Source organism: Choloepus didactylus, chromosome 17, assembly GCF_015220235.1.
Source record: "Choloepus didactylus isolate mChoDid1 chromosome 17, mChoDid1.pri, whole genome shotgun sequence".
Lineage (NCBI taxonomy): Eukaryota > Metazoa > Chordata > Mammalia > Pilosa > Megalonychidae > Choloepus > Choloepus didactylus.
In genome coordinates, this window is record NC_051323.1 from 17749058 (window position 1) to 17775466 (window position 26409).

General features: G+C 50.8%; 1 protein-coding gene across 1 annotated transcript in view; it reads right to left on the reverse strand.

Moving 5' to 3' along the window:
* Positions 1–1507: 1507 nt before the first annotated feature.
* TET3 (tet methylcytosine dioxygenase 3) overlaps positions 1508–26409 on the reverse strand; it is a 119288-nt gene continuing 94386 nt past the window's right edge. The window contains 7 exon segments of the mRNA XM_037806418.1: positions 1508–8022; positions 8679–9015; positions 12711–12848; positions 13321–13410; positions 15694–15844; positions 17944–18152; positions 22921–23014. Of these exon segments, the coding sequence (XP_037662346.1) occupies positions 6248–8022; positions 8679–9015; positions 12711–12848; positions 13321–13410; positions 15694–15844; positions 17944–18152; positions 22921–23014 (2794 nt within the window). The 3' untranslated portion in view covers positions 1508–6247.

Here is a 26409-nt window from a genome sequence, read left to right on the forward strand (position 1 = left end):
ATATTATTCGTTTAAAATATATATATATACACACATGGATATATTTACTTGCTCTGAAGAGGGGAGTGTGTGAGAAAGAAAAGGAGAAATATAGATGAGAAAGTGGCTGTCTCTATTTTCCCCCTTTATACCCAACTTTGACAGTGGATAGCCTTTGAACATTATGTAGGTGGTGGGAGGGGGGGAAAGGACAGGTTCTCTTACTGCTTTAGACAGTGATGGCCTCATTTTTGCAGCTACAACAGGCAACAGAAGGAAAAGCTTATAGGGTACCTTTAACTAAAACAATCTGGTCCTGCTTCAAGGGGGGAAAAAAGGACCCACACTGAATTTGAGTGCAAAAAATAAATATAAAATTTATTAAAACACCCACAATATTTTAAAGATACCAGGAGTAATACAGTTCACAAACCCAGTTGTTTGTGTAAATTATAATAAAATACAAATCAAAAAAAGATACATACTTGCAATTTCTAGGCACCCTAAATTAAATTTACCAAAACACTGGGGAAGAAGGGATGGTAGGGAGGGGTAGCTCAGGAGGCAAACCAATGAAGTGGGAGGAAAAAAATATTAACAAAAAGGTAAAAATGATACAAAATAAAATTATCAGCATAAATTTACTGTACTAAGAATATCTACAGTTTAATAATACACATCCTATTGCCTTGAGACATTGCAAAAATCTACCATTCATCCATCAACCCCAGATAAACTTCATTTCAAGTAGCCACAGTTACAAAGTCAAGACGGAATATTCAAGTATGGTTGTTAAGTTCACCTCCATTGGAAGCCAAGTAACCAAACAGGAATTTGAAGAGAAGAAATAAAACACATCAAAAAGCAACAGGGGTTCTAGATTAAGTCTAACGCATTAATACACCACAAGAAAACCTGCCCTTGCTTCTTTTTTTAATTAGAATACATGAAAAAGAAATGACATCACTCCTGTTGTTCTCCCCCCTTTGTCCCCTCAAAAGAAAAAAAGAAAAGGTATTGGAACAAAATTTGGATATTCAAATATGTCAATCAGTATTTTTTTTTAATCCCCATGAGAATAGCGATAAGTTATCCCTGAATGATGGGTAGTCAAAATGAGAAGAGAGCAAACAAAACCACTACAAAAAGCATCCCTGATATCAGAATAGAAGCAAAGGAGGAAGTAGGCCAAATCGCTCACTGATTCTTAGGCAAAAAGCAACCACAGACCTTGATTTCTGTGCTGCAGTGTCTGCTCGGGGAGAAGCCTATTGCTTTGCTTTGCTGGCAGCACCATGCGGAAAGGGCTGGGAGCACCGTGCTGGGGGACCTCACGCTCAGCCCCCTCTCACATCTAAAAACACCCTATGCACGCTGGGGGTATGCACCTCAAAAAATGTTCCTTTTTCCAGGGTATGTTGGCCATGTACCACTACAGATGTAGCTGGGTAAAAAAAAACACCTAGGTTTTGAGGGAGTCATTTCAAATGACAGCAACGATGACGGAGAAAGCTCACTGAGATGGGCATAGGAAATTCACATTTTATTCAAAAGCAAAACTTTTAAAAAAGAAAGTCAACCACGCTCCTTCCTTTAGGTGTTCTACAATTTTAACTGCTGAAGTATGGAAAAGAAAACGACCCCCGAGTCTTAAAGGTCACGTATGTCATCCAAAGGATGACATGCAGGTGTCAGATCCTCATGGAATCTACTGAAGATGTTGCAATGTCCTGTGTTTGAGGTATTTTAAAAAATTATTGTGACAGTGGATGACACAAATGGAGCTTCCTGTTGGGTTTTTAAAACATCAACTCCTGTGGACCCAAGAAGAAATTCAGAATAGCACCGACTAAGACGCAGCCTCAGTGACGTCAGATGAGCAGAGAGCGCTCCTTTCTTTAGCTGGGACATGAGGTGGTACCAACCAGACACAGAAGCAACACTGGGGTGAAGGCCACAAAGAGCAAAGGAATGACCTGTGACCCCCTGCCCACCGTGGTCCCGGCCAGCTGAAGAAAGAGCTCTGTGTGGCCAACCCCAGGGTGCAACGTGCCCTTGGGTCATCCAGAGCCATTGGTGTGGCCTTGGCACCCCAGGCTGGGAGGCAAACACATGCCCCTGCTATGAGGGTGCTGCCCCTTAAGGAATCCAGGGTCCCTGATGCCCCTTCCCCTGCAAAAATGCTCTTCACCCTTTCTTTCTCATTGGACCTGAGAAAACAGGTTTGAAGCCAGAGGACCTGCTGGGTCAGGGACGTCTTCTCCCATCTGAAGCAAAGGAGCAAGCTGCCTTCTCCACTTTCTTTGTTTGGCCACCAAGGGAAGAAAATAAAACGGAAAAACTGCTCAGAGCAGGTTATAGCACGGTAAACAGAAATCTAAGAAGACAGCACCAAAAGGGGGGGGGGGGGACAAAACGAGAGACTGGAGCCCACCTTATTTTTGGTTGGTTGTGGTTTCGTAATGTTGATAGCACCTCAGCAAGACAGGGTCAGGGACAGTCACGTTAAAACACCGTAGCACCATTTTGTTTAGACTATTTCAATTCATAAAAAAATGCTTCCTAGTCCATAAAACACACTTCAGTAACAAAAGGAAAGAGATATTGGTTGAGGCACGTCAGGGATATCATTTTAGTTTTCCACCAGCGTCGCCTTGGTTCGAGAAATCATGGTGGTTAAACTTCAAGAAGAAAATGTGGCTGGATCTCACTCAGACTGCATTACCATCTTACCATCTACTCATCATCAACCATCCTTGCACACCTACTGCTGTTTGATACGAAGCTATTAAGCTCTGGTACGTCTTTCCTTGCTTTAGCGCTTTAAAAATCCCTTGCTCTGCAAACTGTTTCCAAAAGAGGCTGGTGGAAGGGCCAAATGGGGGCAGGGTACAATCTCTTTCCATGCATGCCACTGTCAGTCTCTGGGAGAAGGCAAAGCAGTTACCCATGAAGCTGGGTATGGGAAACTTAGGCCCTGCTAAAAATGAAAACCACAACAAAATACAACAACAAAAAAACCCCAAATCCAAGAAACACCTTTAATCCAGATTTCCGATAGTTAGATAATGGTTTCTTGAGCTAGCACCAGTTATTTAGTGAGAACCTGCTGCAAAGCGATTTTTATTTTAAAAATCTCTTAGCACAGAACTTTGCAAATACTTCCCTTGCACGCAAGATGCAGGGAAATCAGAACGAAGCAAAAAAGGAACCAGAAGTCCGCACTGCCTGTGGATGGTGTCTGTGGACGGGGCATACTGGGGAGACGACTGTTAGGATTCCATCACGTTCTGCTGCTATAATATTAACCACTCTTAAAACTTGGTCATGCTGTTAGGTTCTTTAGTTGCAATGGCTTTATTTTTCTTCTCATGATAAAAATGTCCGTTAATCATCTTTAGGACTTAAAAAAATGATAGTGCCAGTAAAAAATAAAAATTTGATTTTTCTGTTTAAGAAACCTTCAGCAGCAAGGGGGGATAAATAGCTGTGCATAGTTACTTTTAAAATATACGTCTAAAGCATGCTAATTTTAATGACTGAGATTTGAGGTAGGTTATACATGTAGTGTGTAAAAATCAGCATGGGCGTGAGCACGGCACCAGCATCACCTAACTCTCAAAACACCACTCTACGGGGATGGGAACGTCCGATGGAGACTGCCTCCTGACTTACCTCACAGCAGCCTGTTTTCTAACCTAGAAATTTATGAACCAAAGGCTGTTTGGGCTGGGGGGGACAGAAGTCACACGCTTTTAGCTTGTATCGGTTTCTCCTTTCATCTAATGGCTTTGCTACCAAAGGGCGATGAGGGGAAAAGAATATTGGACATACATCAGGAAGATTCACGCGCGCCAAGTTATCCGAATCACCTGGGTTACACTAGGGACCTTCCAAACCAACAGCCAACCTGGGGCTTTCACAGGCCATACAGACAGTCACATTCTCAAAATGTTTCGTAAAATATTGTATTTCTTGCTAAGATCATTTAAAATGATGTTTTCAAGGCACCCCCGCATCTACCTAAGCATGGAGTCAAATGAGACCTGCATAAAAGTACTGATGCGATAAGCAAAATAGCATTTAAAGGACCCAACTTTTCCTCAAAACTAGAAAATTAGCATGCTCGTTAAAGACTCTGCTTCCTTTAGCTTGTCAAACTGAAGGTCAGAGGTTTTCCTATAAATCTGAGTTCTGAATAATTCTAAATCCTGATAAGCTCTTGGGTATTTATTTCAAAAGCAATATTATTTCATTTTTTGTCCTGTAAAATAAATGCAACTTTACAGAATATGGTAAAAGTGAAGGATAGACAAAGCACGTTAAATATCCAGCTACTATTTACAATTCTCCCACAATTACATGTTAAAACATACTTTTTTTTTTTTTTCAAGTTGCTGTTTAAATCTAGGCAAAAGTGCTTAAAAAAATCTTTCACTATTTACAATTAAAACCAGACCACATAAATGCTCAGGACATTTTACAGCGATTCTCCGCCAGCGTTCCAGGAACGGTTACAGTAAACACCCAGCGGGTGGGTTCTCAGCTCTTACACAAGGCACCTGGAAGTGCAGGAACTTGCCTTTAGCATCGTCATCTGATTGTTAAACTTATTTTACAAAGACCCACATCTGAATAAAACTGCTCAATAAATATCTGATGTTGCACTAAAGTAGGGCTCGGTTTTCATACACCGTGCGGCCACATCCCCTCCATGTACAGACAAGGACGAAGCCTCCCGTTCACCACACACGTCCACATGGGTAGCTTGATATTTCTGCTAATACCACAGGAAAAACAAACACTCCAAGAAGTCTGACTTTGTCATAGAGGCGCTGCCTCCACCTGTCAGGCACACCCTCTCTCGACAACGTCTCAAAATTGAAGCACCACGTTCTCATTTCAATGAACTGAACGAATGCACCAGAATTTCAGAATGGGCGTGGCAAAGTGGGTGGAGAGGGGAGGAGGGGATGGGGGAAAGGATCAGACAGAGAGATGGCACCCATTAGGGAGAAAAACCATAGCGACCTAGTGAAAATGTTTGACTCTTGCATTTTAAAATCGTTTTAAGTGTAGCCTCCTCCCTCAAATCATAGCTGAGAGGGAGCGGGCTTGGGTGGGATGCATGCACCATTAGCCAATGTGGAAATCCAGGAATACAGACAGATGTGTTAACTGCTGTTACACTGGTTTGCTGAGCTCCTGCAGGATCCAACCTGCCCTAGAGTCAACGTCCCAGCACAATACTACAGCACCAGGCTCCGCTCGGCGCCTGCGCAGGGCAGCGGCCGGCGGTTCACAGCTTGGGTTCAACTTCTTGTTTGATGTAAAGATACAGTAGCCCTTTCTCGGTATCAGCATAGACTTTGGGGCATTAAAAAGAAAAACTGCCACTAAGATAAATTCTTTCAGCCCAGTATGAGTTGGCTTGTCAATTTGGTGGACACAGCTCCTGAGAGCCTTCTCAACTCCAGCGCCATCGGGAGGTACTGCTAGGGGGACCTTGCCGTCACGTGACTTGACAAATAACAGAGGATTCAGTGTGGAGACTAGCAAGCTTGAAGCCTTCTACTTCCAACCTGGTTTCTGGGGAAACAGACGCCGGCATGACAAGTGCCTGGCCTGGGGCACGTGTGGCCTCCCCTCCCTCACACCCCCTCACGGACGCCAAGCCGGTGGCCCAGATGTTTTTCTAGGCTCTCCCATCCTACCGGGGGCCGGGCCGGGCGGCGACACTCGGCATTTGGTTCATGAGGGATGAGGGCGGAGGGGACCGCGTCAGCTCCCAGGGGGCCGGTCTTTCCTGCTAAGCCTTTACCATTACTTTTATCGCCTTAAAAAAAACCAATAAATACACATTTTAAATGGAATTTAAAACTACTCCTTTGTGAAAGGACACTATAAACTTTCTTTCCATTATTGTGATATACAAGGATAGAGTTTTAAAAACAAAGAGAAAATAACATCCCCCCTCCCCCAAACAAGGAAAAACAAAAACAAAAAACCCACCGTGGAGATATAAATATTAAGATCATGGAAAAAATCACCCGACAGCCGTAGTTTCTTCTTCAAAGTGCTGGGGAAGGGAGGGGCGGGTCAGTTCTGAGGTTTGGACCATAAATACATATATATGAGCGTCTATATATGTATATATAGATAAAAAGACTGCTGCACCCCCAACCCCCCCCCCCAGGTGTGAGGGCAAAAGCACCACAGAGGCAGCTCGGGCAGGGCCCGAGGCTGAGGATCGCCGGCTCGTGGACACCTAGATCCAGCGGCTGTAGGGGCCGGTGACCTTCGTGTAGGCGTAGGAGGACACGGTGACCGCCGAGTCCGTGGGCACGGCCAGCGCCTGCCGCGTGGGGACCACCCCCTTCCTCTCCTTCTGCTGGGGCTCGGCGGCGGCGCCCCCCCACTTGCGCTTCTTGCCGTAGAGCTTGGCCTCCTGCTGGCCCAGGCCCAGCCGGGCGGCCTCCTCCTGCCGCACCCGTGCCCGCTCGGCCAGCTGCTTCATCTTGGCCTCCCAGAGCGCCAGCCCGTGGTTGGGCTGGTTGAGGTTCTTGTGCTGGTAGAAGACCAGCGAGATGCGGGTGGGGTGGCAGCGGTTGGGCTTCTTGAGCGGCGTGGTGGCGTGCAGCTCGCGCCGGGCACACTCGATGAGGATGGAGCCGTGGGCGGGCGCCACGGCCACGCCGCCGATGTTCTCGTCCAGGAAGTTGTGCTCGCTGTCCGACCACAGCTCCTCTTCCTCCTCACCGCCGCCCGCCTTCTCCTCCTTCGCCAGCCCCTTGTTGGGGGGCTCCTCGGCCATCCCCTCGTCCAGGCTGAAGGGATCCCACAGCTTCTCGTCGGACTTCAGGGCCCCGAACAGTTTCTCAGTGGCGCCCAGGGGCATGCCGAAGGACTGCCAGGCTTTGTCCAGCTGGCTGGCCCCCGGTGTTGGAATCCTGCCCTCCTCCCCTTTCGTGGGGCTCCACAACTTCTCTTGGAACCCGGGACCCCCCTTCAGGGCCGAGTGGAAGTCCCCGGCCCCCAGTGCCCACGGCTTCTCGGTCAGGCCGGGCCCAGCCAAGGCTGAGGCGTTGTTCCCGAACTTGCAGGGGCTCCACGGTTTGCCTCGTAGCCGTCCTCCAGGCTGGGGAGTGGGCTGCAGCCCCTCGCTGGGGAACAGCCCCCACTGGCTGTCCAGGAAGTGGGAAGGGGTTAAGCAGCCAGCCCCAAAAGAACCGAGCTTGTCGGGGACAATGGCAGGGCTCTCCCCAGGAGGGAGCACCCCCCAGCTGCCACCCACGCTGTTAGTCCTCTTGGGGGACATGCCTGGGCCTCCTGAGTACTGTCCCCATAGGTGACCGGGTCCCCTGTTCTGAGATGCCTCGGGCAAAACCGTTTTACTCATCTTCCCAGGGTCCCTCAGCACAGAGTCAGCCTGGGCCAGTGGATCTGCTGGCTCTTGCTTGATGGATCTGCTGTAGCAGGTGGAGCTCTGTGCAAAGGGAGAGGGGTCCCTGGCTGCCGGGTAGATCTGGGGGGCCCTGGGAAGCAGATACTCCTTGGGGCCTGGGTAAGCAGGCTGCTGGTGGTGAGGAGCGGGGTGGTGGGCGTCCGAGGGAACAGCCTGGCCGGGCAGCTCGGCAAACTCAGCACCACTGTAGGCCGGGCTCAGGCTGTTGTGCAGAGCGTGGACGTCTGGCTTCTTCTCAAAAGTGCCACTGCTGCCGCTGTGCCCCCAGGTGCCAGGACCCAGGAACTGGGAGGGGAAGACGGGGTTGCTGGATGGAAAGCCATAGTAGCCGAAGGAAGGAAGGGTGTACTTGGAGTGGAAGCCGTTGACGGAGGTCGGGCCGGGCTGTGCATAGTAGGAGTGGTAGGAGTACACACTGTTCACGCTGTAGGGGTCGGAGGGCCGGCAGCTGCCCAGCACCGAGTAGCTCTCCACCACCGCGTTGCCGCTGTACTTGAAGGAGCTGAAGTGGCTCTGTGGCTCCACCTTGATGGACGGCTTCAGGCCTTGCTGGGACAATCCACCATTCAGGGACAGGCCTGGGAAGAGAGAAGGAGCAGAGAGAACCACAGCCGGGAGGGGCCCTGGTAGGAAGCCCGGGGATGGAACCTACCACCCTGCTCAAGGTGGGTCCTCTCCCAGGACAGGCAGGGCAGGTGTGACGCGCCCCAGCCAAGCCTGCCCCCACAGAGCGGCCAAAAGGAGGCTTTTCTGCATCTCCTCATCTCTCTCATGGAAACACCACCGCGGACCCCATCTGTGCTGGCCACCTCCCCTGGAGATGCCTGGAGCCCCGCAGGGACTGGGGCCAGGACAGTGAGACTCAAATGCAGGCCAGCAACTCCCCGATGCCTGTCAACCCTGTGGCCCCCGGTGCAGACCAGCATGCCCTGAAGCGCCCTCAGGCTCTCGGGGTGGAGAGAGCAAGCTGGTGCAAAACCTGAAATTCCACCTCTCCACAAAGCTCAATTCTGCAAAGATCAAAAGGCCTCTGGGAATTGGTTCCCCAAGTGCCTGCCCTCAGGTCTGGGGTCCTGGGGCTGCCACAGGAATCTTTTCCGACCACAGATGGGATGGCACAGATGGCCGAGCAGAGGCCCAGGGCTTCTCTGTCTAAAAAACCCTTAGTGGGAGGCGCTGAGATTGGGGCCCACCATGTCACGCCACCCCTGGAGGGCGTCCGCTCTCCACACACCTGGGTCAGTCGGGACACCCGCCAGCTCCAGGGCCTCCTGCTTGATCTTCTCGGGCGTGCTCAGCTTCTCCTTCTGAATCTTCTTCTTCTCGGCAGCCGCCTTCCTGGCTTCCAGCTGCCGCTGGCGGCAAGACTTGGCCGGCTCGGGCAGGCGCCGGACCTCGCGGGGGAAGGCGGTGAGCACCTGGATGGCCCCGCTGCCCACCTTGGCCTTCTGGTTCTCCTCGCTGCCGAACTCGTCGGTGGTGGCCATCTTGTACAGCGGGAGCACGTGCAGCTGCTCGTCCTCGGGGATCTTGCCCACACGGCGATTGTCTTCCTTGGTCAGAGTGCAGACCTGCCCCGAACAGGGAGAGGGAGAGCACCCAGGGGTCAGGGTGGCCGGGCACTGGGAGGGGAGGGGTCTGAGCACAACCCCCTGCCCCGGACCACCTCCTTCCCAGCCAGCCCCAGCCCCAGCGTTCTTGCTGACTTCCTAGAGGTTCTCAAAACAGCACGTTAAGCTCTGTTCCTAGAGTGAAAGTCCTACAGCTTTCCACGCCTGCCCACTCACGTCATCTCACGCGATCCTAATGAGGCTGAGGGGGGAGGAAATGACTGTCCCAGGGTCATGCCACCAGCCAGGGCCCCAAGACACGCTCCGACCTCCAGCACAGCGTCGTTCCCACTGCCCCACAGCCGCCTAGCGGAGCCCTGGGCCTACCACCATCATCCTCCTTGCCCTGAGCACCAGCCTTCCCTGGCTCTCAAAACATACTTTCTTATTATCAAAGCTATATGGAGTGTTATATGAAATGTATGCAAGAAAATAAGTTATCTCCACAATCCCACCACCCTGAAATAATCACTGTAAACCATCTGCCATATAGGCACACAACAAAAACATCTGCTATGTGCACACACACACAGACAGGCACCCATTTTGGGGTCATTCAATAGGATCATATGCATTCATTTTTTCTTAACATAGGATATTTTCTTATGCATTAAACTGCTCCCCCAATATGATTTAAAAGCTGCATATTATCCTATATTATCAGTGTGTCAGTTTATTGAACTAACCCCTTATTACCAAGCATTTAAACTTGTCTTCAATTTTTCCCTACCATAAACAATGCCGTGAGAAATATCCTTTGAGCTACCTTTTCGAAGATACTTAATTCCTTAAAATAAATGCTGTGAAAGAGAACTGCCACATACTGCCAGAGTGCTATCCAAAATGATTATCAATTTTTCCTCATAACAGCAGAAGGTAAGAATTTCAATTTTCCTATACTTCTGCCAATAATTTTGCCATTAACTTCTTTGGATTTTTTTGCTCATTACCAGAAAGGTATCTTTTTAGTTTGCATCCCTTGGATTACTGAAGCTCAACTTTTTTTCAAGTATGCCCCCTTGTATTCCTTCTTTTGTGAGTTTTATTATCTTTTGCCCATTTTTCCTTTTTTTTTTTTTTTTTTTTTTTTTTTTTTACAACTTATACCAAATGTTTCTATATTAGGGCTATCATTCCCTTTGTCAATTTTTACAAATACTGTTTTCCAGTTTGTGTTGGACTTTCGATTTTGATTATGGTGTTTTATCAATGAACAGAAACTTTACATCTTTATGTAGTCATATCTATTAATCCTTTCTTTTACAGTTTCGGCCTTGAGTGTCTCCTCAGAGCTTGTGCGGGCCTTCAGGCCTGGCTCCACTCGGACCCCCGTGTCCTTTCTGGGCTGGACTGACCTCCAGCCCAGTTCCTGCCACACTCTGAAACCCAGTGTTATAAGCAACAGGGAAAACGTAAAATGCAACTGATGAACCGGTGGATAAATATTTGCAAGGTGTGACAGAAAATGTGTTCCTTTCCCTAGTACACAAAGACATCCTAAAGATGTAAAAAATGATACAGCCATCCTTAAAAAAAAAAAAAAAAAAAAGCAAAGTACATAAACAGAATATTCACACAGGTGAAATAAAAATGGCCAAGAAAAAGAGGAAAAGATGGCCAACCTGTCTGGTAATAAAAGAAACACAAATTCAAATAGGATTGTACGTTTGCTACTCAGGTAGCCAAAGACTTAAAAAGACTGATAAAACCCAGTGTTGCTAAGTAGGGAGAAGCATAATTACTCTTAGTCTGTAAAATGTCCGTTTCCTCAGATCTCAAGCAGAGTGCTGCACTACATCAAAGAGGTGTGATAACGACGCTGCATCCCTGGGGTTTATAGTGGTGAAAATCTGAAAGCAATTTAATGTCCATCCAGAGGGGACTGGTTAAACAAGTGACGGGAGAGCCATTCATGCAGCCTTATAAAACATGGAAATCAACTGGCATACAGTGCTGTCCACCACATTTCCTTGAGTTAAGAACTGAGGCTCAGCGAACAGCATGTGTGTATGATGTGATCCCGTCTGTGTAAGGCTTGTGTGTAGCTGTGCACATACATGCTCAAGGGTCAAAATGGATGATCATCAAAATGCTAACAGTGGTTTGTACCATGAGATTTCAAGGTGATGTGTACGTCATTCTTTGTTGTATTGTTTTAAGAATTTTTTTTACGATGATTGGTAGTTATTAAATTAGAAAAAATATTTTCATTTTGGAAAACAATATTTTTTTACCCCAAATTCTAGAAGTTCTGGGAACCCAGTAACCTTAACTGTTCTGTCGTGTCTCTCCTCTACCCCCTTCTCTTGCCTTGTCCCTCTCCTAACCCTGAAGGCCCCACCCTTTCTATATATTTCAGCTGGAAACCTTATGTCATCCTGTAGATGTGGGCCTGCCCCATCTTGCTTCTCAGTCCTGGACAAGAAGGAAGGAAGACAAGATGGCAAAATGAAACCCCGGGGTCCAGCCATTGATCCCCACAGGGGCACGAGCTCCCAGGATCTGGGAGACCCCTTCCAGCCTCTTCCACAGTCCCATTGGGGCCCTTTATGCCTCTGAGGTCTCCTCACCTAAGTCCAAACCCCTCTCTCCATTGGCACTTGCTCCCTCAGTGCTTCATGGCTCCAAATACAAACCATTTGCTCTCTAAGTCCAAGTTCGTTTCTCCAGCCCCTCCCTCCACCTGAACATCTAGCGGGCAGCTCAAAACAGAATTCATTTTTCATCCCCAGCACTGGTCTTCTCCCATTATGGTTTAATGCAGTAAACAGCACCAAGACTTGCCCAGTTGCTCAAGTCAGAATCTTGGAGTTGTCCTCAGGTTGCCTCTCACATCCCACATCAGTCCAACAGCAAATCCTCTTCCTGCATCTTCAAAATCATCCCCAAATCCACCTGATCACTCCCCTCCCCCCCAATCCTGGACTCTCCCAGCCCCTTAAGCATGCCTTTCTCCTATTCTCTCCTGCCTCTACAGTCACATATTTTATTCTCTGTCTGCAGAGAGCACCTTTAAATTGATAAGTGAGATCACACGACGTTCCCCAACTGCGAAAAGCCCTTCAGGGGCTTCCATCACACAGGATAAAACCCACAGCCTGCCCCAGCCTCCGAGGCTCCCTGCGATCTGGTCCCTGCTCCATCTCTGATTTTGTTAGCCCTCTTCCCTGGACACTCACAGGCTGCCCCCTCACTTCATCCACGGCAGCTCCACTGCCCTCCTCAGGGAGGCTCCCTGACTGTTTGTTTCACCAAACACACAGCCTGTCCTCTCACCGCAACAGCCTCCGGCACCACGTCACCTCCCATACTTGGGCAGGGACTTGGGCCACTGAATTCCTTGGCATCTAGAGCAGCATCTGGGGCACAGTGGCCTGGAACCCTGCTTTAGCTAACTGGGGGCTCCAAGTGCCCAAGGGGCTGCACCCCACAGCATCCACGCTGCCTGATCCAGGTGGATTAGTCGGTGGACACGCCAGCCTTGGCCATTCGCTCTGGTGACACGTGGGCAGGAGCAAGCAAAGGACTGCCAAGAGTTCTGAGATGCTTGTCTCTGCATCCCTCTCTACTCTGAGCCCACCATTCGGCCCAGGCCCCAGCAGGGCTGCCCTCCGGGACCGTCCCGCGGGGTGGGGGTGGGGGAGGGGCTGCCTTACCACGGTGCACCCATTGTAGAGGTTATGCTGGTCCTTGTGGGCGTGGGCACAGAAGTCCATGCAGGCTGTGACCCCCGAGAAGGGCCGCCCTTCCTTCAGCCCCAGGCGGCAGTCGATTGCTATTTCCTCGTTGGTCACCTGTGGGGGACAGCCAAGGACAGCTGCTCCAGTGACCTGAGCTGGGTGGCCCTGACCCTGCATCTGGGAAGGCTTAGGCACCTCAGCCGCCTGGCATTTGGGCTGTGGGAGGGAGGTCTCCTGGCTGAGCCCCTGCTCCAAAAAAGCTTCCAGGCCCTGATAGGAATGATTTCCTTCTGGGCTTTCTCAGGTCCCCTTTGCCTTATCTGGGAGAAGCAGGAGTGACAGGAGAAAAACTCACGCCTCGCCAGGGCATACCAGACCCAGAGCAGGTGGAGGCTTAGCTGGGGGAGTGGGGTGACATTAGCTTGGTGTAAAAAATGGATCTTCCCAAAGGACTACAACATCACCATTTCTGGGCTGGGCTTTTCCCGTGGGGAGCACAAAGGCACCCACTCCTGCTTCCCAACTCGGGGCATCTGGCCAGAGCCGTGGGTGCTGCAGGGGCAGGGAAGGGCCCAGGAGGCCACACCTGGTTCTGATAGGCCTGGGGGGCCAGCCGCTTGTACAGGGGGGCGACCTCGGTGGCCAGATCCTGGAAACTCTTCCGAAGCACTTCTTCCTGCGGAGAGAAGAGCAGTCACGCACATCCGGAGTGGCCCCGCCTGGGAAACCACGCATGCCGGGAGTTAACCGCTATTTGCTGGGAAGGTGGAAGTAAGGCGTCGGGTAGGTGTTTCCACAGGAGGGGGGTGGGGCCATGTCTGTTTTAAGGCTCACCAGGAACAGTTCCTGCCTTAAGTTCCAGCTATCTTGCTAAGCTATTGCTCCTCTAGGTTCTAGCCCAGCTCAGCTCAGCATACATAAAACAGATCCTTGCTTTCCAGTGGGGAGCGCCTTAGATCTCTGGTGCAGAACAGCAAGTACATAAAAAGTGTGAGCAATGACTATGGCGCCTTCCTCCTCTGTGACAGTCAGGAAACCAGAGGCAGCAACGGGTCAGGGTTGGTGGTAGATATTCCACAGCCAGCCAGGCCCAGAACCTGCTGGACACAGACTGACTTCGAAGCTCTAGCCTCTAGATCTGCCCTATCTAATGCACTAGTTGCTAGCCTCAACTGACATTTAGGTTAATTTTCCTTGAAATTAAATAAAAAAGTTCAGTTCCTCTGCTGCATTAGCCACGTTTCAAATGCCCCGCGTGGCCAGTGGCTACTGCATTGGACAGGACAGATACAATTTCCATCAACACAAAGTTCTATTGGACAGGGTTGTCCCAGACACAAGAGCAGTCACATGGGCAGATTGCCTCTCCCCAGGACCCCCTAGAGCAGGAAGTGGGGCCGGTGGGGGCTCCTAGGAGGCTCGAAGCAGAGAAAAAGAATGAGGTTTGAAGAATTAGGAGTGGAGGGAGACAGTGGCTCTGCCATGTGTCCAGTGGGGCGCCCAGGGCTGCGGCCACTGTGCCTGAGCTGACAGAGCCATAGCCACCTCCCCGGCTGCCCACCAGTATGGTGGCCACAAGCCGGCACCACGTGGTTGGGGAAATAGACCCGAGTTCAAATCCTGACTCCAGCACGTACTAGCCATGTGCCATGGGCAAGCCATTTACCTCATCTGAAAGAGGGGAGCAACAGTGCCTAGATCACTGGGTGTCACGGAATCAAGTGCCCAGGAAATGGTCACTCGTGTAACAGGAAAAATATCTGTGAGAGATTAGACCGATGTATTTTCATTTGTGTTAATTCCTAGTTCCTGGCGGCCCTGGGCTGCCTCCATTCACAGAAGCAATTGCATTCGCTGCTTCCAAAGGAGAGTGGATGCTGTCTCGTACAAAAGTCTAGTGTCAAATTAGACTATTTTAAGCTCACGCTATAGTCTAAAAGCCAGGCTTTGAGGAAAAGGGGGTTCTAAATTGGAAAATGCTTCCCTTGACCTGTGATGAGCAGAGCGTGGAAGTCTGAGCCCAGAAGTTTACATGGGCTGTGCAGAGGACGTGTCCAGGGGAAAGAAGTCGCCGCCCCGTGGGCACAAGGGAAGCCCCTCCGGACTAGGAGGAGCCTGGAGAGATTTGGAAGGGTCGGATCCCCCAGCCAAGGGACCCAGTAACCCCACACTCTCAGGTCCCAGGTCCCAGGCAGGAGTAAGAAAAGCAGGAGGTGAAATGACAGCCCAGACGGATCCGTGCCACCTTTGCATTTGGAACAGAGGAGACCCCTTCTCAGGCTGCCCTTCACAACCCGGGCAACCGAGCAGACACGGCAGGGGTGGGGGCAGCCAGGCTGATGCTGCCAGTCCCCACAGCCCGGGCGCAGCCTGCAGCAGAGTCCCCAAGAGGCCCAGGCGTCCTGCTGTCAGGGAGAGAAGAAGGCCAGGCCTCCGGGTGAGGAGGCTGCAGAGGGGAGGCCCCACGCCCGGGGTCCAGAGCCCCAGGACCGTCAGCGGAGACAGCGAGCGCCTGGACACAGGGACGGCTGCCCAGGGGCCAGGCAGGCGGAGGATGCCCAGTGAGTCCCGAGAAGACCCGAGGGTGCCCCAAGGGCCGGAGAGGCACCTCCTCTCGCTCCACCAACCACACCCAAAACATGTCTCAGGAAGAGTGCAGAGAAATGAGCCCTTGAGAGGAATCTGAATGTTTACCTTAAAACAACTGTTCTAAACTAGGAGAGCTGAGTTGTCTGTAATTTTTCACTCATTGCCCCTCCGCATACTGCCCCACCCCTCAGCACCTCATCTGCAAGGTAAGGTCAGTTGACGGTATAATAAAGCAAGTTACGCTTTCCGCACAGCTGAGTCATGATGTGCTCGTTCTACCTGTACCGTGACTACTAGAGACCAGGTGGAAAGGGCGTGTGCGTGCGTGCGTGTGTGCGTGCGTGTAGGGGGGCTGTGGAGCTCTGCTCACCTCTTTGGGATTGTCCCCTGTGAGGCGGAACTTGCGAGGCGTCTTGCTCCGAGCGTATTTGCAGCCGTTGAAGTACATGCTCCAGGAGCAACCAAAGGAGAAGGAGGCACCGCAGGTGTTGGGGTCCTTGCCTTGGCAAGCGCAGGTCCGGCTGCAACAGACAGTGCAGGTTAGGCCATATCTTTCCCTCAGGGGAAAGCCCTGCTTCCAGAATCTTCCCCCTTCCTCAAGGGGAAGCCCTGCTTCCGGAATCTTTCTACTTCCTCAGAGGAAAGCCCTGCTTTAGAATCTTCCTCCTTCCTCAGGGCAAAGCCTTGCTTCTAGAATCTTCCTCCTTCCTCAGGGGAAGCCCTGCTTCTAGAATCTTCCTCGAGGGAAAGCCCTGCTTCCAGAATCCTCCTCCTTGCTCAGGGGAAGCCCTGCTTCTAGAATCTTCCTTGGGGGTAAGCCCTGCTTCCGGAATCCTCCTCCTTCCTCAGGGGAAGCCCTGCTTCTAGAATCTTCCTCGAGGGAAAGCCCTGCTTCCAGAATCCTCCTCCTTGCTCAGGGGAAAGCCTTGCTTCCAGAATCCTCCTCCCTCCTCAGGGGAAGCCTTGCTCCTAGAATCTTCCTCCTTCCTCGGGGAAGTCCTGTCAAGGCCTGGCATCCACCAGCCACCCAGTGACTGGAGCTATATCCTCCCCCGTTCCCAACTCCTTTCTTGGATTTCCTTGGGTCGAAAGCCAGCTCTGTTCTGCCCCCACCGCTGAGCGAAACACAAGGGCTCCTTGAGATAAGCAGGAAGAATCTACTTTAAAAACCCAGTTAAGTTTATACTTTGCCTTAACTCCAATATCTTTATCAGCTCCAACTAAGACCATAAAATAGGAAAATAATTTATGAGCCAAAGTCCAAATACACCTGCTTCCTACTGCCCCAGACACCGGCAGGCTTTTAAACAAATAAACACTGGAATTAAAATTCAATGCTTAATAAAATCTGGAAAGAACTCAAATGCCCTTCAACGGAAGGATGGATAAATTGTAGCTCATCCATACAGTGGAATGTTTCTCAGCAACGAAAAGGAATGAGCTGCTGACACACACATCAACATAGAAGAATCTCGGAAGCATGGTGCTCAGCGAGGAGCTAGGCAGAAGGCTACAGCTGGAGGTCTCCATTTATGTGACATTCTTGCAAAAAAGGCAAATCTATAGGGACAGAAGATAGGCTGGTGGATGCCGGGGGCTGGGGATATGGAAAGGAATGACTATAAAAGGGAACAGGGGAGATTTTTTTGGGGGGCATGGAACTATCCTGATGGTGTCCATGACTATAAATGTTTGTCAAAATTCTCAGAATTTACCTAACTGTAAGTGAACTGTACCTTAATTTTAAAAAATGAGAAAAAACCCATAAGGGTAGGTATGGTAAATATCATCACCCTCTTTCACGTGGGCGTTTTTACTGTTTTCACACTTGCTAACACCATTAGAATGTCAGAGCCGATCGGGGGTATGATGGTGTGCTGGTTTGAATCTATTATGTACCCCAGAAAGCCATGTCTTTTAATCCAATCTTGTGGGTGCAGACTCATTGTGGGCGGGACCTTTAGATTATTTCCATGGAGATGTGACCCCGCCCATTCAGGGGGGTTTTGGTAAGTTTATTGGCTTCCTCTATGAGAAGATAATGGGCAGAGACATTTTGGAGAGAGCTCAGAGACATTTTGGAGACAGCTGTTGAAACCAGAATGAGGAGAGAAACAAAGATGAAATCCAGAGCTTGTCCCGGAGAAGCTAATAAGACCCCCAGAAGCTGAGAGAGAAACACACTGGGAGAAAGAAGCAAGGATGCACAGGAGTTGAGAGAGAGAAGCTAAGAGAGACTGAAGCCCAGAGACATTTTGGAGAAAGCAACGGAAATGAGAAGTGAACCCCAGGAGGGGCCCAGCAGACTCCGGCCATGTGCCTTTCCATGTGACAGAGAAACTCCAGATGCCATCCACCTTTCTTCAGAGAAGGTATCATCCTATTGATGCCTTAACCGGGACATTTTCATGGCCTTAGAGCTGTAAATTTGTGAAGTAATAAACCCCCACTGTAAAAGCCAACCCATTTCTGGTATTTTGCATTTCAGCAGCTTTAGCTGAGCCGAGTTAACACTCTCCCAAGCTGGGGCCAGAATGCAGGTCCTGATCCCACGGCCCTAATCCTGTGCAGCAGAGAGCACCGTGGAGGTGGTGCCCGGCCACCCCCGCCCCCCACATACTCGTCATTGAGGCCGCATCTCCGGCTGGTGGGGTTCCCGTACTTCCGCAGGGTGTCGGTGAGCTCCTGGTAGAGGGTGTCGCTGAGGCTGCGGGGGATGCCCTCCCAGGCCAGGATGAGGATGACGATCACGGCGTTCTGGCAGTGGTGGCCGGCCCGGTGCCGCACCAGGCAGAGCAGCTTTTCCTCCTGCGTGTGCCTGCGGATCACCTGCAGGGGCACAGGGTGGGAGCTGTCAGCTGTGGGGCAGGCACCTGTGTTTCTCTGCAGGGCACCCCGTGCACCCCTTGCCGCTGCCCAATGGACCTGGGGGTGCAGGTCTTAGGGCAGTGTCCCCAGGGTGTCACCCCCTGGCAAAGGCAACCACACAGGCTAAGTGACTATTATGATTAGGGAATGAAAAACACAAAAGTTGCATTTCTTTCAAATAGCAAAAGGAAAACTGATGGCTATAAAATCTAAATTAATGAGGACTTCTACAGGCTTAGGAGTCAAGTTACATTGGTCCTAAAACACTTGCAGAGAAAATGCTACCTTCTCTGTGTGTTTTTAGGTAAAAAGCAAGGGCCTTGGGGAGCGCACCCTCCGCCCCTCAGGGTCCCAACCTGAGAGAACATCCCAGCTCACGGAAAGGGGTGTCAGGGTGAAGGGTCCCAGGAGCTGAGGGTGCTGGGCTGACTCTCCCCAAAGAAAGCCCAAGTGGACTCTGTGGCCAGACAGGACCTGGGGGGCCCGTGAGGAGGGGAGATGAGTGCCAATCAGGAAGAGCTGAGAGTGGCACATCGGGGGGCAGGTAACACATCAGAGGGCAAGGACCCAGCTCTGCAGGTTGTGCAAACAGGCTCCACGAGGGCTTCTGAGCAGGGGCTTGGGTTTCGTGCTGTAGAACGAGAGGTGAATGGCTGGGAGAAGGCATGACGGGGGGACCTTAACATACACAGACAGAAATGGAGACGGCCCCGAGCTATGGCAGAGGAAAATGAAACAGGAAAAGGAAAGGATTCCAGAGACACTGGGGAGAAACGCGCCTTTGCACGGGGCCTGACTCCACCTGACCGAAAAGGCTGAGGGATGGAGAAGCCCTGAATGGCTTCCGCGTTTTGTGGCTTAGGAGATGAGGCAGGAACGGGCGTCATGTACTGACGAGGCGCTTGGGAACAGGCTGAGGTGGAGACACTTTCGAACGGCTGAGTGGACATTTCTAGGAGGCCCCGACAGAATGGGTCTGCAGGTCAGGACATGTCCAGGCTGCAGACAGACTTGGTCACAAGAATGTCAGTGCAGGAAAGTTCTACGGGGACATCACGGCAGGCAAAATAAAGATCGGGCCAGATGTGACACGACGCATGCAGTGGGCCAGTGCACACGGAAAAGCATTTGCCCCGTCAAGAGGGGGCGGCCAGGCCTCTCCCGACAGCCACTACTGGGCAGGAACTCCAGTTAGTGCCCAGTGGAGCATTAACTCTTCCAATTTTGCAAGAAAAAAACGGAAATCCCCCCTTTTTAAAATGAGCAACAATTTAACTTTGTAAAAGACAGTCTGTCTTCATGCTAAACAAAACCTCTCTGGATGGGCCATAGGTTCCTGCTCTGGACTATGCAGAACTGCTGCAACCTCATCAAAGCATCAATCGTGATAATTTTTTAAACTGTCGTTTAGGCAATCAGGAACTCACGAACCTGACGTTAAATCATCTTACCGTGTTAGAACTCCCTGGGTTCTTGCCGGGTATCCCCATGAGACGTTAAGCTCTGCTGAGGCAGAGAGCACACCCCCCTTCACTGCTTTATCCCTGAGCCGGGCAAAGCACGGGCACCAACACACGTGCACAACTGGTGAGACGGCGGCCCCTGCGTCTGGGGCTTCCGAGGCACCGTCCTTGCCGTCCACTCGGGGCAGCTCGCCAGCGTGTCGCACTCACGGAGGGGAATGTGTTCAGAGCACACAGGGACACACAGGCCCCAACCTGCTGAGGCTGCGATTTATGCTGCGTCCTCGATTTCCTGAGCGGCACACACATGTCGGGGGCACAAGCAGACGGCTTTCCGCAGCCACCCCCCTTCCAGGCCTGTGGGTACACTCGACAGTGACCAGAAAATAATCCAGAACGGCTTCCCACCCACACTCCCACAAAGGGACCCAGCAGGATGAAATGCACAAAAGTGCAAAGTCAGAGGGTAACGAGGCGTGAATACACCAACACCCGAGCGCAGCAACGGAAACGGCTCACAGTCTGTTACAGAATCTCACGGGATCATCAATGTCTCATCCAGTTTCTGGTGGGAATTCTCAAGCACTGGACCAAGAGTAGCACAACGCTCAACAGAAACCAAAAACTTCCTGCCATCACTTCTACCCATGATGTTTTGTTCCAGTTCCTGGGGTTTCCCAGATAAGTCCACTCCCCCATGCCCCTGACGGGCCTTCATGTACCTGCCTCCTGACCTCGGTCAGCCTTCCAAACTGGCCCTGCGGCATCCTGAGATTTTTCTACCAGAGGCCCAGTTTGCTGTCCGCCGTGTGGGCTCCAAGCATGCCTGCATTTATTCCGAGCCTTCGGAAAGGTATTTGGGTCACGCTCTCACTCACACACTCAGCTACTTGGTACGTCTTTCATATTTTATACATGCCACCCTAAAATCAGAGATTACCAGGCAGCTCTCTGGGTCACCCCAATGCTTCCTTAAGTCATCTCTCAACCTCCAAGGCTCCCACGGCGTGCCCTGACATCGTCCCCCAACAACCTGGCCAGGCAAGTCTGAACGTGCCAGGCCCCCTGCCCTTAGCTGAAGGCACCGGCCGGGGGTCTGGAATGCAAACACAGACATGAACCCTGGCTGGAAAAGAACACCCGGGCTCCAGCCATAGGACCAGGGGTGGGAGAACTGCGGAGACGCCGACCACCACAGGCTGGACACTGCCACTCACAGCCACGAAGACCAGTCTGTCCTCAGCATTTGTGGGTCACTCCGGCAGGAGGTGGCAGAGAGAGGGAAAACCTGCCCCTGCTCCAGTTTCCAAAGGAAGTGGAACTCTTTTGGAGAGACCTTCCCACCAAAAAGACACAGGGTATTTGATGAATGTGGAACCCAAAAAACCACAGACGTCCACCACATCTAAATGAGCTGGCGAGAAAAGAAAAACAAAACAATGCAACCCACACACTGCCATTCCTTGCCCCTTAATAGTTCTGTCATCTGCCCATTTGTTCTTCCCATAAAAAAAAAAACAATTTCTTTCCTCTCTCCTTTTTCTTTCACTTATCAGAGAAGTGCATTTCCCTGCCTTTGGGAACAGTGTCACTAGGTGTCCCCTTCTCCCCGGATACCCACAGGGCTCCTCTGTCCTGGGGCATCATCTCGGGCTCACAGTGCCGTGTGTGCTCTGCACATCTGTCCCCAGGCTCCTGAGGAGCGCCAGCCTGCTCCTTCTCACGGCCGCAGGACGTGGTCTCCCTCGGCCCCTCCCCGGGTCCGCTGCTCTCCAGGCCAACGAGCTCTTCCGAGGCTCTGCAGAGATGCTCAAAGCCCTGGTTAGGAGTTAGCGCCTCGCATCTGTGTCCATGGTCTGAAAACGCACGTTCTCTTCCTCAGTACCATCCATGCAGCCAGCTGTTCCCTTTCCTTATTGTGTCAATTTTTCCTGAAGTCCCTAATGTTGGCTGGAAAAGTCCCTAAGTCTTCCTGTGCCCCAAAGATCTTCAATTTCCTGCCCCAAGATTTTAGGACTCTTAAACGACCATGTGCACTAGCAGGAGAAAGGGGTAGCGGTCACTCTCTGGCAGATGTCCATCATTTTCCTGATGGGTTCTCTGGGCAGAGAACACCCCACCCTGAGGAGCCCTGTCCGATGGGCCTGATTGACCTCCCACTGCAGTGAACTTTCCTCCACCAGGACCCCAGGCTTCTTCATGCCTTAAACGCTCTAAGCAGGTCCGGATTCTTTGGTTAGATATAATTCTACAAGGCTGGCTGACAGTCGCTAAAAACAGAGATGTGGTACTTCAAATTCAGACGCCTTTTATTTTCCTTAAACACAAAGATGCGAAGGCACGGGGTACGAGCCAGAAGGAAATGGGCTTTTGCCCAGAAGGGCTGACAAGGGCCACCTTACCGCCTGCCTCTCTCGGGGTCGGCCAGGTGCAGGGTCCAGCCTCTCTGGCTCTGCCCATGTGACTCGCTCACCTGGAAAGCATCGCCTTCCCTCAGCCCATTTCACAGGACCCTCTATCAGGGCCCCGCATGTGTCCACCTTCAGGGCTACTTTGCAAAGTTAAACCTCAATTTAATTTCCTGTGTCTCCACATCATAAACCGCTTGCACACAGGGACAAAGCCTCCATTTCCCAGGTAGACGCCCCCCGCTGAGCCCCCAGCCCAGGGGGGCTGACTGGCCTGGCTCTGCCCCCCAAGCATCCATCCCACAGGAGCAGATACTCAGCTAATTAAAGATCTCTTTATGGGCTAAAAGGGCAAGGCCAGAAGAACTCAGTTTTGGTGACACTGGAGGGCGAGTCATTTCTGCTCTCCCTGCCCAGCTGCCACGTAAGAAACGGTGGCTCAGGAGTGAGGCAGCTGCCCCGGGGGTCCAAGTGGGGTCACAGCCCACCCGCCTTCAGTTTCTTCCCGGATCCGGACAGGCACGTGGAGAGGGGAGTGGGTGCAGGCCCAGCCTGGCTAATGACAGCATCTCCAACCTTCTCTCTCCTACTTCCAGAGCCTGGGGCCACAGGGACAGCATGAGACGGATGGAGAGCTGGGTGCCGTCCCGAGGCCAGCCCAGGAGGCCAGGGGCTGACACAGGAACTAGGTGAGGACTCTGCCAAGTCCAAATGCCAGCTTCAGGGCTCCCTTGGACAGCAAACATGCCTGGTTCCCCCACACACACCCCCACCCTGGCCTGTGGCCTGCTCAGCCCCATGAGTTGAGGGGGGCAGTGGAGGGGCAGCGTGGCCTCAGGCACGGGCCCCGACACTCACCCACTTGGCAATGGGACAGCCGCGTGAGCTCTTCCCCTCCTTCCCGGTGTAGATGACCTTCTCGATCCGGATGGCCTTCCCCTTCTCTCCGTAACTGCAGAAGGAGATGGAAGCTATCGTTAGCACAGAGGACTCCCACGGAAGAATGGCTTTTGGTAAGGAGGACAACCCAGTGCATCCATGAGGGTTTCTGGTCACTGTGGGGAAGGTTTAAATCAGTGTTCTGTGCCAAGAGGCTCTGAAGACAGCACGGCCGCTCACAGGTCCCCAGGCCCTCGGCTCACCTGCCTCTGTTCTGCTCCCACCCTCTGGCCCACCTCTGGCCCAGGGTGGAGAGGGCAGCTGTGCAGAGGTCCCCAGTGAGGCCCTGGGCCTCCAGGAAGGTACTGAAACCAAGGGCTGAACCTAGGCATTTGTTCCCAGCCATGTTAGCCGAGCCACCCTGAGAGTTGGCGATCTATAAACCCAATAAAAAAAAATAATAAATGGGGAAATCCTTAGTGTTCTCCTGCAATGCCTCCCAGCTGACATCTGAGCAAAATGAGGGCAAATACTGAGGCTGGGGGGGAATGATCTTCCAAGCCCCAAATACCAGGGGCAGGAAACGCATCCGGTTCCTACACACACCCCTGCCCTGCCTCCCCCAGACCCAGCGAATGTCCCTAAATTCAGGGTTTCAGAGCCGCAGATCTCTGAGGCCATCTAATTAACTTCATGTCCAAGAGGTGACGAAACTGCAGTCCCCCGAGGTGACTGATGTGCCCGAGGCCATGCAACCATACGGGAGCAATGATGGCTAAAGTACAGCCTCGCGGTCACTGCCAGCCCAGACAATTACTTTCTCTGTGACTAAGGCCAAACTCCTGGACTGCTCTAAGCCTCAGTTTCCTCATCTGTAAAATGGGGACAAAACTGTTTCCTTCCTACTGGGCTCGGTAAAAGATTAAGTGGGATGATACACATGGAATTCGTATTTTAACGTGTTTTGATGCTATGGGCATGAGGGAAAGAGTCAATAAATACTAATTATTCTTAATAATGTAAACAGCCATCTTACCAAATCGTCTTATTTTGAGTAGTTTTGAAATTTCTGGTACACTACCATATCATCTGCAATTAACAGCAATTTGCCACTTCCTCCTTTCCACTATCTAGACCTCTTTCAGTCTCCCATCTCTGTGCTGGCCAGCCCTCCCAAAGTGCTAGCAGGCTTCTTTGCTTACTTCCTGACTTCACTGGAAATGTTTTCAACAATTCATTGCTGGGCATGAGGCTGGCTGACTTTTGGGTAAAGACAGAAACTTCCTTACTTTTAGGAGTTGTACTAAGAGGCTCCTAGAAGTGTCTTGAATCAAAATCTAATGATTACTTTTATCAAATACATTTTTAACATTTCAGGAGATGACCAAATAGTTCTTCTCCTTTGATCAATTAACATGATATACTATTTTAATAACTGTTTAAATCAAACTATCCTTGTATTTCTATAATGAATCCAATTTGGTTACCTCATATTATTATGCAAATAAACTGTTTTATAGAGGGTGATGTGATCATGGCTACTACAGTTTAAAATACACACATTCTTTGTCTCATCTACTCCTCTTAAAGGAATCTCTATGTCAGAAAAAAACTGTATAAATTCACCAAGATTTAGGAACAAGATATTCATTGTTGCATCAACAACAAAAAAATTCAAAAACAACCAAGCACAAAAAACGAAAACAACATAAATGTCCAGTCCGGGACTGACTAAATAAAACATGTTTGTCCATTTGATGGAAAACTATGTCATTAAAAAGGATTGGAAAGAAGTATATGTACTGACAGGGAAAGAAATTCAGTGGGGGGAAGGAAACGGCAAACAGTGGGTATGTTATGACTGATCCCATCTCGTTTAAAATTTCCCTAAATCCATGTTTATATGTAAAGACTTATTTATACTGTAAATGCTTAGAAAAAAATCAAAATGTAAGCATCAAACTTTTAAAAAATTGTTCCTTCTGGGAAGAATAATTGGGGGAAAGCTTTTTTCGCTCTTTACTTTGATAGGCATGTTTTATTTCTGTAATTAAAAAAGAGAACAAAGATTTTTTTTAATGCTGATCTAAGGTTTCCCTGAGTTCCATGTTCTCTATTCTCAAGATCTTAGGGAAGTGTTTCTGACAGTTTCAGCATTAAAACTGTAAGGCTACGCGAGTCCCTTATAGAGAGTACTGGGAAGACGGGGTTCTGGGGGGTTTATGTAGCTTGGTCTGGATCAAGAGGAAAAGACCAGATAGTGGTGCTTTTGTTTGGTTCCTGGAAAACTTTCAGTTCAACAAGCCTTTATCAGGAAGTGCCCACAAGGGCAGGGGCAGGGCATTGCGCCTGCCCCGGGATGGCCGTGGGGAAACACAGCCCGACAGGACACCCAAGGAATAGCAAAGGAATATCGCGTTCCCGCGGGAGGGTGAGCTGAGGACACAGCTGGGGCTTCTGGCCAGGACACCCTCCCCCATCATCCTGCCCTTGTGAGAAATGCTTCCTGCAGTGAACTCCAACTTCATATTAGAGAGTAAATAAAAGGGCCAAAGCACTGTCTGATCAGCTACACTTTTTTTTTTTTTTTTTAAAGCGGAACTGACTCCTGGTGCTAACAACCTCTGGCTTTAGCTCTTTCTCTCCTTAAATATCTCACCTTCTGGCCCATCATAAAGGGTCCTTCTGGCATCTAGATGGACGCCTAGACCTTAAAACTAGGTCTGGAAGGAGAGGCTGAAACCTTATTCTTTTAAAAGGTGACCTGGTCACTTTACCCAGTGGTTCTCCAAGGGTTGTTCCCAGACCAGTGGTGGCAGCCTCACCCAGGACCGTGTCAGGAACGCACGGCCCCAGACAGAGCTGCAGGATCTGAAACTCAGGGTGGGCCCAGCACTCCGCTTTCAGAAGCCCCCTGGATATGCTGAAGCCTGCTCAGGTTTGAGAACCACCGATCTAAAGCTGTGCTTCCTCGAGGTTACCTCTACCACAGAGCCATGAGGCCAGTGCCCCCAGAGCTCAGGGGACTTGCTGGCACAGTGTCGGGTCTTCATTTCCAAAATGAGCATTTAATGAACACCTTTTCTTAGGTTGCAGAAAATCCCCGCCCCAGCTGGAGGGCATGCACTCCACGCACTCCACGCAGCACTGTGCTCAGATACAGGTTTGACAACTGACTAATCACCTGTGACGAGGACCTGGGCTGCCAGGAGGCCGGAACCCAAAAATAAGTGGGGAGGATATTTTAGGATTTGCTTTCAACCTCCCCCTCCTTTCTTCAAATCTTTACCAGAGTCATTAAAAGCACTCCTCGATTTTGGTTTACTTCCCCTCCCTGCCTTTGCCTGTCTCCTGGCAGCAGAGCTCTCGTGCAGGGACGGTGTCGAGGCAGAGGTCTAGGGAAGACAACCTGGGCCATTCGCAAACCGGACCACCAGCCGGATCATTTACGTCAATCGCTCATCCTCC